The sequence below is a fragment of the Haliotis asinina genome, chromosome 3, assembly GCF_037392515.1.
Source record: "Haliotis asinina isolate JCU_RB_2024 chromosome 3, JCU_Hal_asi_v2, whole genome shotgun sequence".
Classification (NCBI taxonomy): domain Eukaryota; kingdom Metazoa; phylum Mollusca; class Gastropoda; order Lepetellida; family Haliotidae; genus Haliotis; species Haliotis asinina.
The window spans coordinates 66404926-66421951 of NC_090282.1; the positions used below are offsets into that span (position 1 = coordinate 66404926).

Consider the following 17026-nt stretch of genomic DNA (forward strand, 5'->3'; position numbering starts at 1 on the left):
TTGTAAATTTATAATGTAATCAAATGTTGGTTTTGCAGCACAAAACATGTAGGTATATTATATTTAGCACTTTACATAATGTTTGTCATAGACAGAGCTTAAATTTGGATGGTTTGCTGTCTGTCATTTCAGCCATAAGTCCAAAACCTAATTATCATGAAATATCTCCCAGTATACAATGAGACCACAGATATCCGGACACATTCATTTTTGCATAAATCATTTGGATAACTGAATACCCATGTATCTTGATTTCTGTGATCTAGGCTTCGTTGTTGAAACAGTACCAAGCATACACTTCTTGGTTAAAATCACTTCCAAAACAGCATGGTTGTCTTGATTTGCCAGTTACAATTCAGATGGGCCTATTTATCACCACCACTACCCTGCTGATCGATCATTAATCTGGATTAGCAGACCTTGTCTTGTGTCAAAACACATGGACACTTGTGCTTCACGTCACATGATAGACACAGTGGTAGATCAAAGCTTCGTGTGGATAAGTGATTCAATTTTGTGTTGATTTAGTGGGTTTGTTTGTAAAATTTAGCATCTGGAAATGGAACACAAATATCTGTTATGGACCCTCACTTTTCTAGAGTAAGAAATTGTTTTTATAGGGGAATTGACTGGAAGGCAGGGTTTCTGAATATTTGGGGTCTTCCCTGTACCTACAAATTATTTAGGTTTGACAAGCAAATTCATTGTCTAGTTGGAATTCATCATTTCATTTATTAATAATGATAATTGTCCTAATTACAATGAATATCTTCTTGTCTAAATGTAACCCAACCGCCATGCAGGTATATTTTAGAATCTGGCAGTCTGTGTTGAAAATAAGCTGTCAGGGGCAGTCATACAGGCAGGTACAGTGGAATCTGTCTAATCCGGCACTCACTGGGACTGAAGAAATCATCTGTTTTAGACAATGTGCTGGATTGTAAAGCTGATGCTAAATGTACAAGACATGGAAGGGGCTTTGATTTTATGCCGGTGTTGACAACTTGCTGAATTAGACAGATGCTGGTTTTGACAGTTTCCACTGTATTTTGAACACTGGCAAGATCAAGTTATACTGACACATACACCAAGACTAAAATATGGTGAAAATAATGTGGAAACATGTCCGGGCCAGTCAACTCAAACTTTTCTCGCAGATTGTATTAATGTAAAAAATCATTTAATTAGTAATATTAATTAGTGTAGTAATGACTAAAAGCTTGACTCATGTTAATTTTTCAAGCTTGATCAGTGAAAACATTGAAAATCTAGTGCAAATTCCCTTTTTTAGTTAAAATGACTTTCTGTGATGAATTATATAGAAAATATGATATATCATATTGAATAACTAGATAAATATTTAGTTTCTTGTCTGAAGAAATTTTTTATATTGAATACCTTGAATTTTCAAATAAAACTTGAAAAATGCACAATAGACAAATTAAATTTTAACTAGTTGCTAAAGCAATATAACCTTGATGGAGGCTAAATCTTGACTGTGGCTGTGAAAGGGTTAAATGTGTGTGACATCAGTGTGTATACAAATTTATGCCTGATTTATGATAATGTAGGTAGTGTGGTGTTCTCCTAGCAACCCTCATTGAAATGATCACAATGTGTGTCACATGACATGCATGATGCAAACACTGTGAGAATGAGCATATCGGTGGCATGTGTGACACACTTTCTGATAATCTCAGGGATAGCCAGGCTGGCAAATCGCCAAGCCGTCCCAGGATCAAAAACTAACTAGGCCTCGTCCAAATGTAGGTTACGTCAAACTTGTAGGGAAGCAGGTAGGAGCTGGAGAAGACACTGAGATTTTAGGACAGATTTCACACTGGATTTGTAATCTTAGACTGGCTATGGAGTTTAGGAATGTGTGTAGTGATGAAGATGATGTGAGGTGGCCGAGCTGCCTCAGCATCTTCCTCTTTGGGACTATGTAATGCAGGATGCTTGAAGGATGAAGGGGAGAAGGAGGAGGAGGACTAGACTGCTTCAGGTGGCTGTTGGTTCATTTTGCTGTCACAGACTTTTAAATGAGTTTCTTTGATTGTTGTCCAAGCCCGTGAGAGATGGCTTGTGAAAATTTGAGTGACAGAAGACCACAACGAGCTGAAGAGAGCAGTATGCGGGAGGAATGGATTTGGTTGGAGCTTTGTGACAGATCTTTTTATCAAACAGCTGAGACTCGCTGAAATGAAGGTGAGAAATGTTTACTTACTATTAAATGTTTGTCTGAAAAGGTTGAAGGGTATTTTGTCTGTAATACTTTTAACTTACACACAATATAGTATTTTTGTGTGTATTTTACACATTTTAAATTGTTTCAGTTAAATCAACAACTTGTTGCTGGTCATATTATATACACAACCTAAAAATCTGGGGCACAGAAAATATAGCTAATTTAACATCTTTTAGATTATTTTTCACACTGATGTCCTGAGAGAGTTGAATGCTATTATATACAGTGTGGTCTAGATTGAAGCCAGGAACATGTTGTGGTACAACATTGCCAAGCCTACCATTGATCTCCCAGCAAATCAATACTGTGAATGCGGTAAATGAGGTCACTTCGCCCACAGCCGAGAAATAGGTCAACAGGTCATATTGTACTTGGTGGAGAGGAATCAGGTCAGCCCAAGCCTGCCTGGTTATATATAGTGGAGGTACTACACGAGTACCTGTACACTCAAGCTCATCATTGTGAACACCTTGCCTTATCATGGCAGTGTTCATTAAGTCTTTTCATGCTTGTATTCGTTGTGGGCATTGCTTGGGGATCAGTGAAATAAATTGGTTTTAGTGACCAGGGATTTAGCTGAATCTGCTTATAGGCTAATATTTGGCCCTGAGTCCTGACCTGATGTCCATAATAATCTCCAAACTTGTATCGGACATTTACCAATTCATCCTGTCATAAGTGGGCTTGTATTTCACTGAGCTTGAGATTGTAATGCTTTAGTTATTTCTTTGAATTTATTGTGAAAATTCAGTGATATTATGCATTTAAAAATAGGACAGTAGGAACTATTAGAAAAAAAAAAGTTTTTTTAACAACATTGTTAGTCTCTCCTAAACTGACTACCATGGACAGAGATTAGGAACAGTAGTCAGTTTTCAGGGTGATAGGATATCTAAGGTGCTATTTATAGTGCTGACATAGCATTTTATCATTTGACAGCCCAACTGATAAAAATCGAATGCCTTTCAGTGTTTAAAATGTAACAGGACATTCAAACATAAACTATACCTTTCAGTGCCTTATATCAATCTACTCAAGGAGCAGTTTATCAAGAAATGTTTGCTTTCCTGAAATGCCACATTCATTGCAATAAAGAAGTTGACTATCCACAGAACTTGGTTGTCCAGTTCATCTTCACTACGTCTGAAATGCCCCTCAAAGAAAATAATTCAGTTGTGTCACGAAATCCAAGCTAATGATTCTTTCATTAATAATACTGATTGTAGTCTGCTGTCCAATAATGTAGAGATGTACTGATGGAGAGGTGTGATGAATTTTCTGGTCATTGATAAACTGAATATTGATCACAAATCATTGCAGTGTGCTGACAAAGATATTGATGAGTCATGTGTCCGAGCTGAAACTATTATGGTGGTAACGTTCATGGACATGGACATGTTGTTCTCAACCAACTCACAATATTTCGATTTTCCTATAAATTGGAACTGACTAAAACTGAAAGAGGAAACAAACAACATTTTGTGTCATTCAAAGGGGACAAGCTTCAAAGACTGAGGACTTTTGAAATAATGAATGAGTGAGTGTGTTTAATTTTACAACACGATCAGCAATATTCTGGCTATATGGCAACAGTCTGTAAGTGATCAGATCTGAACCAGACAATCCAGGGATCAACATCAAGAACATAAATCTACACAAATGGGATACGATACCATGTGTCAACCAAGTCAGTGAGCCCAACCACCTGATCTCATTTGTCACCTCTTAGGACAAGCATGGTTTACTAAAGATCAGTTCTAACTTGGATGTTTATGGGTGACTAACGAAATAAAGTTTCACCTATACTGTAGGATGAGTCTAAAACTGAATTTCAAATGCTGCCTTATGTGCATATGTTATATCTTGTTCATGTCCTCAACATGAGGTGTGGTGGGGTAGTCTAGTGGTTAAGGGATTCACTTGTCAAGATCAACTCAGGTTCAGGTCCCCACATGTGCACAATGTGTAAAGCCAATTTCTGGTGGCCCTTGTAGTGATGTTGCTGGAATATTAGCTGGAGCTGTAGCTGTAGCTGTATAACTACAGCAAGTTATTCTCTCTTATACATAATTTTCCAGTTTGCTAATTAATTAGCAAATTCTTCAATCCTGTGTAAGACTAGTGTCAATCAGGAGCAACTTGGCCAATTTTAAGTACTCAAGTACTTCGGGAAGTCCAGGGTAGCTGGTAGTGCTGACTAATCAATATTTATTTCCCATTAACCGAGATATTAACCAGGACTCTGCATGACTGTAGAAATAGCCATATGCCTGTCAGTCATTTCATTTTCTGATTACACTGACCTATATCTTGAGGGCTGTGCTATCTTCTAGAATGGTGTCTAATATACAGCTACCCACATCAGTCACGTGTGCTTCTGGTTGTATGCACAGGATTTTAGCAAGATTCCAGTTGTGCCTCTATGGGAAAATTTGAGGGAAAATGGTCATATTTTAGAATTGGATCTCTTTACTTATTATTTTTGTAAATTCTGAGGTACTGGGAATTTTGTAATTAATTACAATAATTAATTAATTAATTAATTAGCAGTTTTTACTATTATTTGCAAATTTGGGCTGAATATTGGCCCAAGTAAATTTTCATAAACCCTGATTCATGAAATGGAGCATGTCACACCATTTATCCCTAAATATTGTCTCCTCCTTTCACAGTTTTCCGTTGTTTCTCAATCTTAAACGTTTTCATCAGAGCGCCAAGGAAACTGTTGAACAGGCAGAAGACTTTGTTAACATCCAGAAGTTTTGTCTGTGCATTATAGTCAGATATGCCCCAAGTATTAGGAACAGAGAATCTCACATCTCACTGGGCTTCTTTTCAAATTAAATGGGTTCATTTGTTACTATTGAAATTATGTACATTCAGGGACTAAGCATTAGTCTAGGGACACCAGAAAGTACCTTCCAACTTTGTACCCAAGTGGGGAATTGAACTGTCTTCCGTTTGATGACCAAATGACTTAACCACTAACTATAAAAACAAAGACATGCTTTCCCACTATCATAATTTTATGTATTCAGTGACTAAGCGTTATTCTAACAGTGAAACAACTAAATACCTAGGGCCTTGATTTTCAAAGCTGTCTTAGTGCTAAGATAGTTGTAAGTTAATGTTAATGTATGGCACTTATGACTATCTTAAAGCAAAGAGAGCTTTGATAATCAGCTGATACAAGTGCAGAATAAGTTAGGTCCAAAATACTGTAGTTAATAAAAATGAAGAAAATCTCTGAGTTCACAGATATTATCTCTCATGGAGAGTAATTGGGATGTGGGTTTTTTTCTCCCCAGGTGTTAGTTTTGATCGACGGTTGTCATTATCAAAGATTGTGTGTTCAGCAAAGTACAGATAACAGTTATACTAGCTCTGTTTATGCAAGTACATCTGCACAAAGACTGTCCCACCTATTTAGCCCCATCTATTTTCTAGGGCTTTCTGTATAGATCTTGAGATCAATAGCTGAATATCAATCAATGATTTATAGATATTGGAGACGAAACATCAAGCCTAAACGATAAAGACGTCTTGAAACTGGTGACATGTTTTGCAAAACTGCCTCTTGAACATGATTTAGAGCTAAATCAGGCCGTAAAAAAAGTCCCAAATTTGTATTTTCTTTGAGAAGATAACTTGGTTCTATCACGAAAGGTAACGTATGCTATTTTCAGTGACACACTTTTCAGATCGTTAATCATTTATTGTTTTTCAACCAAGGATATTTCCGATCATCAATCATTTTAGCCAAACCTGTTATTGTCACAGCTGTGTATCAAGGAAACATTTAAGTATCAGACGGGGCAACTGCAATTTTTCATATTGATGATTGTGGATGTTTCACCCTGACAACATCATGACACTCATGCTATTAGCCTTTGGTTTGTGTTGTCCAGTTTAACATTCTGACATGATCAAGATAATACAGCTGAAATAATTCCAGAAACAGTTGTAAAAAATACCTGTCCAGGAAACATTTTTGCACAACCTAATGTTTCAAGATGCTTGCCAACAAATGTCACTCTGATTGTATAAGTTATCACATCGTGTTGAGGGAAATACAGGGTTTTATCAGTCCCAAGTAAGGTTGTATTCCCTGAGCCGCAGGCATTTATCTAGCTGAATGTTTTCACTAGATCAAAACAAAACAACACGCAACACAAGACGTTTCATTGCTGTCATGTTGACACCAGCTGATCGTTTGACCTCAATGCACCACATGTTACTAAAGGCTTGTCGATGCACGCTTTTCTCACTAAGGCCCTCTGCTTGTGTTCCCAGCTCTGATGTTGCTGGAGTATTGCTAAAAGCAGCAGGAAACCTTACTCACACACTCAAGAAAATATTTTCTCAAACACCTTAAATGTTGACAATACTAGTCTTGATTCCTCCCTATTATGCTAATAACCAAATGCAATCCAGGAGGCTAAATGTTAGCCCCTTTAAGATCTTGTTAAGAATTGGTCTTAATTCTTAATTGGTAAAACTAAACTCACTCACTCACTCACGTATTGCTGGAATACTGCTACATACACGATTCAACAACTGAACTGAAAGTTAGTCCTTTTTAATCTCAAGGAAATGTTTGTGATGAAAGGTGATTCTATTTAACAAATATGTACACACTTGACTACGATTATGAGAATCATGTTTGTGTGTCATGGAAAGATAAAGATATCCTTATGGAAAGTAGAACAGTATATTGTCGGGTAATGTGAAAATGGCAAATGTTACACAGTTTTATGTCAAGGTTATAATTATTTCTGAGGGCAAAGTGATCTTTCATGTATGTAGGGTTGAGTGACATGTATGATATGTCTGATAAGTTAGAATAGTTCATGATTAACGTGTACCACTGTAACTGATATCCTGAAGTTAAGTCCTTGATTGTAATTTTCTTTCATCATGATTAATCTGCTATATGTATGGCATGACAGTAACTGGAAAGTTGACAGACATTGATTTTCAGAACTAAACGTTACAGATTATGAATAGTTTGTTGGACATTTTATAACATTTTGTGCTCAGTTATCACTGCAAAAATATTCCCCACGATGACAATTGTCCACTGATCCGCAGATTTCTGCCAAGTTTATTTCAAATTTATCAATTCTGTGAATTGTCTAATCTTTTGAATCCCTCTGAACCCTCATTTGATGACACAATATTCAATTTTCAGCTGAAAATAGATTTTCCTCTTGCCATCCCAGCTCAAATCAAAATCTGTCATTTTTTGGTATATCTTTTTAAGGTTCTTTTTAATGAACATATTGATGAAACCTTTCGAGGTCATTGTTTTAACGTCTCACGTAATTTGCTTTCTAAGCTAAGTTTTTCTAAGTATCCTCAGACTTATTTTTAATTTAATAATTGATATAGTTTGTGTTGACAAGATATCACAAGATGTTTACTGTACTGTGAGGACAGCCTGTAACAAAAACGTTTGACGTTCTAGATTTGTGGTGTAATTAATTTGTTCCATGAAATTCTGTCAGGTCAAATTATTCCTGTATTCAGAATTGCAGTTATTGAATCTGACTTGACTCAAAAGCACAGGGCCACAGGATTTTCCAGAAGATTTAATTGTCTGTGTTGACGGACATATGCCTATAAAGTAGATATAAAACAAGGCAGTAGAGATTATTTTGAAGGTTGGTAATGTGTTCAAGTAGAGATGGTTTTGGAGATAGTGATGTAAGAGAATCACCTTGCAAGATATCAACGTGAATAGATCTCCATGTTGTTTACAGACATATGACATCGTAGCAATGTCTACAGGTCATTTTACAGATGTGTTGTTTATTTTTTTATGTGAGAATGTCATTAGAGATGACTTTAGGTGCTAGTATTTGTATTTTGTTTTACCTAACCCACTTCACCTCACCTCAACATCACATCACATGACATTGCCTATCTCACCTTGCCTTGCCTTGCCTTGCCTTACCTCGCCCCTCACTATTAAATGGGGCATCACTGGGTCTGACAGAATAGTCTAACTAGTGTCGCAGTGACACCAAACTCCCTATACCCCAATCTTTCCACCCTTTAAAGAGTCCAATCACCCTAACCTCTCTCCCACCAAAAGTTAATTAGAATACACAAAACAAAGTGCTTGAACAAAGTTCAACTGTATCCTTCCTTCCAAAGAAACCTAAATGCACAATTAAGTCTTCCACATAATGACTGGTCAAGGTTAAGTCCACATTCACCAAAACATTAACCATGGTAATACAGTGTATCGAAGTACTGGAAACTGTAGATGCTCTGTAACCCCATGAGCTGATGTGACTGTGCAGTTTATTTCTGACAGCCCAGATAATTGCTGCTGTATCGTGTCGGCTGGAAATAGTTACAGTAGCGTCTGCTCCATTGATCTGAACATCAATGATTCCTGCTCAAGTTTTGATCAAACATAGTGAACTGTGGAGCCCAGATCAGGTGAAACCATTTGGTGCCTTGACATGAGCTGATGGTGGCCTGATTGGACAGAAGGACAGGACGGCCAGGTGTACTTGTCAGAATGGTGGTGATTTATATATCTGCATGTATTGTTACCCTACATCCCTTGATAGTACCTATCAGTACCTCTCTATCAGTACGCAATTCCTGCAGTCGATCAACTACCTGGCTTCTATCAATTACTTGGCTTCGATCAACTACCTGGCTTCTATCAATTACTTGGCTTCGATCAAGTACCTGGCTTCTATCAATCACCTGCTTCTATTAATTACCTGCCTTCCAGGAATTACCTGTTTTCTATCATTTACCTGCTTCTATTATTATTACCTGCTTCTACCAATTATCTGCCTTCAGTCAGTTACCTGCTTCTACCAACTACCTGCTTTCTATCAATTGCCTGTTTCCATCAATTACGCACTTTCCATCAATTCTGATAGTTTTCCAAATTCAAAATTCACACAAATTTAATTATGCAGCCCCAAAGTCCTTATTCGTCAGTCGAATCACCCCTCTTGTTCCCAATTGTGCAGATTGAAGCTCATGCTGTTCATCATTGGATTGTTTGGTCCAGACTCAACTATTTACAGAGCACTGCCATATATCTGGAATACTGGCGGCTTAATACTAAACTCACTCCTGTCACTCACTGCCCCACTTTCTACTCTGGGTTATCACAACAGCCATGGAGATCCTGTGTTTCTGACACATCAGGAATTTTCACTCCTCACATGGACCATAGATGCATAGTGTCGCCTCAGACTTCATCTAATACATATAGTCCGTCATTAACTCTGGGCAAGGACAAACAGAGTTCCTGCCACAGCACATTTGACAGATTGTACAACATTGACAACTTATTACTGACCAAGGTAGAGTACTGTTCGTGTCCTGGGTGTCGTTGTACAAGGCAAACTTAGTGCAGGGGTGACCATCACCCAGGTAACAAAGTCTTATAAAAGTTGTAGCACTGAGCTTGTTTCGTACAACACTTCTCAGATCTTGAGTTACCTGCCTCCTATCAATTACCTGCCTTCTATCTTTGTTTGATGACAGTGTTCATGCAAAACCACATGAGTGAGTGAGTATAGTTTTATGCTGCTTGTAGTTAGGGCTGGGACAATACACTCTGTCACGATACGATACATATCCTCGATATTTTACCTGATACTTATCACAATACATACACCTTGAAAGAATGACACATACATTATTTGATTTAAAATGATTTATTTCATCATTCATGCATATTTTTCTCTAGAGATAGTACTGTTTTGAAAGAAAAGTCATGTATCGTTTTGTATCAGTACACTAGTTGACAATATGATAGCTGTCTGAGACTTATATGAATCGCTATGTATAGGTGCATTGATGAATTGTCCCAGCCCTAATTTTAGCAATATTCCAGCAATATCAATTTGGGGGACTCCAACTGAGTAATGCCTTCACACTTTGTACGCATCAGACTAATGCTTAGTCTCTTAATATATATAATTTTGATAGTATAAACAAACAAACAAATATATTTAAATTGAAAAGGAGGCCAAGGCAGACTAGACATTCATTTTGAGCTTTAGCACTGAAGTTACAAATAGGGGGATGAATACAGTGTATGAAAATTTGAAGAATGGATGAATGGACAGAATTGGATGGACACTCACTCACTCACTCACTCACTCACTCACTCACTCATTCACTGCACCAAGCATCCACCACTGACCACCAAATAGTTTAAATGCCCCCTTGCTCCTTCTGGTAGTGATAGTATATACTGATGTATTCAAATTGCAGTCCATACCAGAGCAGCTCAACTTGGCTACTGTACTTAACTTTAAATTAACTCAAATTAAGTGCCGATCACTATGGCAGCTGAGCATCACTCACCTTATAATTAACCTCTTGAACTTTACTCAGTGTTAATATTATCATAACATATCACTTCAACATTGAAGACAAGGTCTTGATTCTGTCAGTCAGAGGTTTTGGTACAGATCTCTGACCTTGTTTGGTGAAGTATGGGCACCAAACCAAACCACTTTGTAAGAATTTTAATCTGTGTAGCATGTCCGCACTTGCTTGATAAACATGCCAGATCTGCATGAAAGCAATACTTTGAAAGAGTAACCTCGCTTTAGAAGAATGCAAGTTGTGTTCAAGTATGTCTTTCTTTTCATAATACTGCAAACTGTAGGTGCCATTGTAGGCATTTTCATGGAGATGAGGTAGCCTAGTGGTTAAAGCATTTGTTCATCAGGTTGAAGACCTGGACCTGATTCCCCACAAGGACACAGTGTGTAAAGCCCACTCCTGGTGGGCTGTGATATTGCTGGGTAAAGTAGGATAAAGCATTGCTCAGATAAGTAGGGTAAAACTAAACTCACTCACTACAGTCATTTTAACCTTGAAAAGCTAGGCCCCATGTGTTTCTTCTCTATATTCATGAATTGGTGCATCAGAATGTGTGGATTTACTTTATATTCATGATTGTTGTTGAGTCAACACTATAGACAGGTAGCTTAGAGCAGCTGTGGTGTAGGATTACATTATAGGGCCAGGGAGTGCAGTGAGGGGTCTTCAGTTACAGTAAGGGCAGTAACACAGTGAGGGAAGAACTTCAGCAGGTGCTTAGACCCGTGAAGGTCCCAAGGTAAAATAGGCCTTTAGCAACCCATGCTTGCCATAAAAGGCAACTATGCTTGTCCTTAGAGGCGACTAACGGGATCGAGTGGTCAGGCTCGCTGACTTGGTTGACACATGACAGATCGATTCTCATGTTTTTGATCACTGGATTGTCTGCTCCAGACTCGATTATTTACAGACCGCCGCCATATAGCTGGAATATAACTGAGTGCAGCGCAAAATTAAACTTACTCACTCACTCAGCAGGTGCTTGTTGTTCACAGTGGTGGCAGATCTTGAACAGAGGACAGCAAGACTAGATTATGATCAGGTGCCTTGTTATATGATAGTGATCATTTCTAACTGCCTCCTGTGTTCATTTGATGACTCTGTTCATAGCAAAACCACATGAGTGAGTTCAGTTTTACGCTGCTTTTAGCAGTGTTCCAGCAATAGCACAATGGGGGACACCACAAATGGCTTCACACATTGTAGCCATTAGACTTCTGCTTAGTCTATCACTTAGAATTTTGATAGTAACAAACAAAGCTATGTATACTGAAAAGGAGCCCAAGGCAGACCAGACACTCTTTTAGAGCTTTAGCACTGCAGAGAGGGCTAGGCTGTAGGGAAAATGATATGGTTCAGTCAGGGACTGTAAGACAAACTGTGTATACCCATGTTGGGAATGAATCCAGGTCATGAGTGGGTTGAGCGGACACTTTAAGTAGACAACCCCAGAAGCTCCTAATGACAAACATCATTGGTTCCCAATTGCAGAGATCGATGCTGATGTTGTTGACTACTGGATTGTTTGGTCCAGACACAATTATATACATGCCGCAGTCGTATAGGTGGAATATTGCTGAGTGTGGCATAAAACTAAACTCACTCACTTGCTTCATGTACAGCGCTTTGATAAGTTTGGTTAGATATTACTTGAAAACGTAAATTGTTAGTCAGTTACAAATAATTTTTTCCAGAGGTTTGCTACTGGTTCTATGGGTGTCTAACAGAAAGGTGGACGAACATATTGTGTGAAAATTTCAAAAACAGATGAATGGACAAAATTGAACAGATGCTCACTTGACCTGCTCACTCAATTGCTCGCTTGATTTTGGTACTGTTGTCTGCGATTGTTTGAGAAAGTACTAGCACGGAACCAGTTAACTTTGAAGGAATTTTGAACTTAGTACCCTGTTTGGACTTAAATGATAAACTTGCTCAAACTGCTCGAAACCAGTACTTTGAAAGAGTGACCTCACTTTAGAAGAATGCAGGCTGTATTTCAGTAAGTCTTTCTTTTTCATAATACTGCAAACTGTAGGTTCCTCCGTAGTCATTTTAGTGGTGTCGAGGTAGTCTAGTGGTTAAAGCATCTTCTCATCATATTGAAGACCAATGTTTGATTTCCCACATGTATGAAGCCCATTTATGGTATCCCCTACTGTGATATTGCCAGAAAAGCAGAGTAAAACTAAACTCATTTTAACCTTGAAAGGCTATTGTGAATTTATGACAAGAATTGGGCCCACCATGTGGTTTTTCTCTATATTTTAGAATTGGTGCATCAAAATGTGTGGCTTATCTGATATTCACAGGGACCATGTAATAGTTTATTATATGGTGTCTGATATTCATGATTGTTGTTGAGTCAACACTCCAGACAGTAAGCTGAGAGCAGCTGTTATGTGGGATTACATTATAGGGCCAGAGTAGGCAGTGACAGTAAGGTTAGTTACATATATACAGTGAGGGAAGAACTTCGGCAGTTGCTTGCTGTTCACAGTGGTGGAAGATCTTGAACAGAGAACAGTGAGACTAGTGTTGTCATAAGGTAAAGTCCAGAATGATCAGGTCTCTTATTATATGATCATGATCATTTCTAACTGTGTATGCCTGTTATTGTGGTACTTCAGGTTTCCTTTGGTTGCAATGGATCCTGGTTGTTGTAACAGTATCACCCCTCTGTGAGCATCTTCATTGTGCTGTAATCACTGCCATAGAGGCACTGAGGCTTGGTTTTCAGCCAAGAGGGACTGGTTGTGAAGTTGGTGCAGTGTCAGGTTTCTACTGAATACTAGCTGGGAGGTAGATGTTTACCGTTACTGTGCCATGTTGAGGGGTTCACGAGCTGTGGTAGACTTAAAACACTCAATCGTCTCTGAATATATAATTTTGATAGAAACAAATAAACCCATTACATTGAAAAGGAGCCTCAGTCAGAAGGGACCTGTTGAATTCTAGACTTACTTCATTTATGGCTTTAGCATCACAGGGAGGGCAAAGCAGTAGAGACCATGATTGTGGTTCAAAGACCGAGACAGACTTTCTTTATCATTGCAAGAAGATATAGGCAGTAGGGAAAATGATATGGTTCCGGGACTGAGAGACAGACTAGGCTTTAAAATTGCAGAGAGGGCCAGACAGTTGGAAAAATAATATGGTTCAGGGACTTTGAGACAGACTAAGGTAGTGGAAGCACATCCCTGTGAAACGTGTAAGATACGTAAGAACGTTTAACATTCTGCACATACAACAATGTAAGCACTTAACTTTACACTAAACAGGCTAACAAAACACAATTTCAGGGCAAACAGAATACAACAATACAGAAAGTTAATAATCATATACATGATTACATGATTAGTTTGGTTTCATCATTTGCATTTTATCTATCTTGTAAATCCAATATATCCTACTTGTTTTGAATGGTACACAAGTGCCTCAAGAGGCTTGCATGATTTACTCTGGGTAGCATACTACAGGTGGACATTTTGACCTGGGTGTTGAGATTTAGGTTAGCGGGTCATATGACCACTTGAGGTCATATGATAAAGTGATAAATATCTAGATAAGGACACTGGCTCACTTTACATGTGTCCTTTACCAGGGTTATGGTGACCTTCAGTTTCGCATGTATCTTGTCACACGTATCAAACACCTTTTATCCGTAGTAATGGTTTATGCTTTTGATTTAAATATTTGTGACATTTCCATGATATAATCAAATATTATAGCTTTATAATGTATTGTGTTAATCATAGTCTTCATTTTTGTCGCCTGAGGCATAACAGCAGTGCACTGAAACAGATGCTACTGTGGATGATGGCAGAAACCAATGAACATGTGTTTGATCTAGTTATTATGTTCCTACAACCATACCAACCCTGTAGATAGCTGCAACATTGCTTATACAGCATTATGAAATATTCATTCACTCACTCACGGCTATACCCATGCTTGTGGGTTTCACCAAATTGTTACCATATAAACATATAGACATTTGTACTTATGTGAAGAGTCTCAGTGAGGCCAAAAAGGATATGGCCTGTGTGTGAAATAGCTTCCAAATTTTGCAATTTTGCAAGCCTGTCAGGCTAGATATGTCAGAAAGTTACCAGCCCGAAAGCCAGTCGGACCAGTGACTGTGGAGATTTGCTAGCCCGATTGAATTTTGCTAGGTACAGGCGAGTGGCTATTTCACACATCATCCCCATCATCCCCACCATGTGCATACATAAAGTGACTCAGATAGAGTGACACTTCATCGACTCTGTAAGAGTCCAAAGTTAGATTCGAGTACTTTGTGCAGTGCTGATATCAGATAATACAGGTGACAAGAAATCCTGTTTGACAAGTTCTGTTGTAACTCTTCGGTTGTGTCACTAAGGTTTAATTAGGTTATTGTGTAATACTCTCTGTCTTTCTAAGAGAAAAGGAAGAAATATTTTTTTAATGTGAACCTTACTTCACTTTTTTGAGTAACATCTTCAGTTAGTTCAGGGTGTTTCAGATGCAGTGATTTGCTTGTTGATTCAATTTTAAACCACATGAATATATGTGATAGGATGGTTTACTTCAGATGAGGCTTCATTGAAAGTTTCCTGCTGTTTCAGATGGCCTTCAGTACGTCTGCTTCCAGTGGGATATACGAGGGTATGCTGCTTGGACTCGGAAATCCTCTTCTGGACATCTCCATTCAGGGAGACAAGGCATTCCTCGACAAGTATGACCTTCTCCCAAACAACGCCATCATTGCAGAGGACAAGCACCACAACATGTTCGTTGAGATGACCGAAAATTACCACCCAAGCTACTTAGCAGGAGGGGCTACACAGAACAGCATCCGGGTTGCTCAATGGCTGTTGGAGAAACAAGATGCAACCACATTTTTCGGAGGGGTTGGTGATGATCAGTTCTGCAAGGTCCAGGAGGAGAAAGCGAGGGAGGTGGGAGTCCATGTCTGTTACCAAGTTCACCAAGGGAAAAAGACAGGTGTGTGTGGAGCCATCATCACTGGAGAAAATCGGTCTTTAGTTACAGAGCTTGGGGCAGCAGAAATGTTTTCGCTTGATTATTTAGAACAACCAGAAAACTGGAAATTTGTTGAAAAGGCTCAGTTTTTCTACATAGGTGGATTCCTGTTACCAGTGAGTCCAGCTTCTGTTCTGAAGGTTCTGAAGCATGCTGCCGACAAGAAGAAAACCGTCATCATGAATCTACATGCCACATTTCTTTGCAAATATTTCACTGATGCTAGCCTGAATGTTATGCCATATGTGGATGTCCTCTTTGGAAATGGTGATGAAGCTGTTGAATTCTCCAAACATGCCGGATTTGAGACATCAGATGTTGAAGAAATAGCGTCCAGGACAGCAGCTCTGCCAAAGATCAATGCATCACGTCCTCGCACTGTGGTCTACACTCAGGGGAGGGACCCAACCTATCTTGCTCACGATGGGAAGGTCTTGGTATATCCAGTCGAGCCAGTAGATCCGAGTATCATCAAAGACACAAATGGATGTGGAGATTCTTTTGTAGGGGGCTTCTTGTCTCAACTTGTCCAGGGTAAATCTGTTGATGAGTGTGTCCGATGTGGGTCCTATGCTGCCAAAGTTGTCATTCAGCATTATGGCTGCACCTTTCCTCCCAAGCCTGACTTCAAGTGAAGAGTCATCTTGTGCCAGTCTGCCAGTGCTCTACCAAGTTCACATACAACCAAGTTTCTCTGCCTGATATTTGCCAAAGAAAATAATGATCATTTATTAATTTCACAAGAAAGATAATTTTTGTCATTTTCCACAAATATCAAATCTGTTGACAAAGCAGATGTTTTAGACATTTTGAGGAGTAATTATGACAAAAACAGAAATGATGCATGTCTAGATTTAATTCATTATATAAAATGTAACCCCCTACCTGAAATGTTACTGATAATTTGTGTATGAACCAGGTCAGATCTCAGTGAATCTCAGTGTCTCTTCCAGCTCCACCTGTGTGATATATTTCTCATAGCCATGTTATTGATAAATAACCAAATATTTCTTATACATTAATGCATATGGGATAACATTTACAATGAACAATGTGTTTTGACAATCTAGTTTTACATCTTCCTTTCACAGGAGCCCCCGTTTGTAAGGGGATAAGATCAAGTTTATACAAACTGAACATAGTCTATGTGATAATGTGTAGACAATTATTCTGAAATAAACGATATTTTCTTCACAAACTATTCTTTCTACATGGATCACAGTGATAGTAGTTTTGCAAAGCATGCATTGATGAAATGTGAATCTAGACAATTATTCTTTAACTTAGTATGGAAAGCTTTAGCTAAAAGGGAAATAGGTTGACAGACAATTATCTTTGCTCATCTCTCTGATTTCATCCACACATTGTCAAAAA

The 17026-nt window shown here is 38.4% G+C and overlaps 2 protein-coding genes across 4 annotated transcripts in view; both read left to right on the top strand.

Annotated features, from left to right (window-relative positions):
• LOC137276995 (large ribosomal subunit protein uL24m-like) overlaps positions 1-17026 on the top strand; it is a 47697-nt gene that overhangs the window by 16802 nt on the left and 13869 nt on the right. The window lies entirely within an intron of this gene.
• Positions 1681-16850, top strand: LOC137278325 (uncharacterized). Of its 3 annotated transcripts, none has more exons than XM_067810592.1 (2): positions 1681-2208; positions 15235-16850. In XM_067810592.1, the coding sequence occupies exons 1-2, from the start codon at positions 2203-2205 to the stop codon at positions 16285-16287; spliced, it is 1059 nt and encodes a 352-aa protein (XP_067666693.1). In that variant the 5' UTR covers positions 1681-2202; the 3' UTR covers positions 16288-16850. The 3 variants fall into 3 exon arrangements, with proteins under 3 accessions (XP_067666693.1, XP_067666696.1, XP_067666694.1); XM_067810595.1 differs by lacking the exon at positions 1681-2208 and adding an exon at positions 9493-9588; XM_067810593.1 differs by lacking the exon at positions 1681-2208 and adding an exon at positions 14960-15018.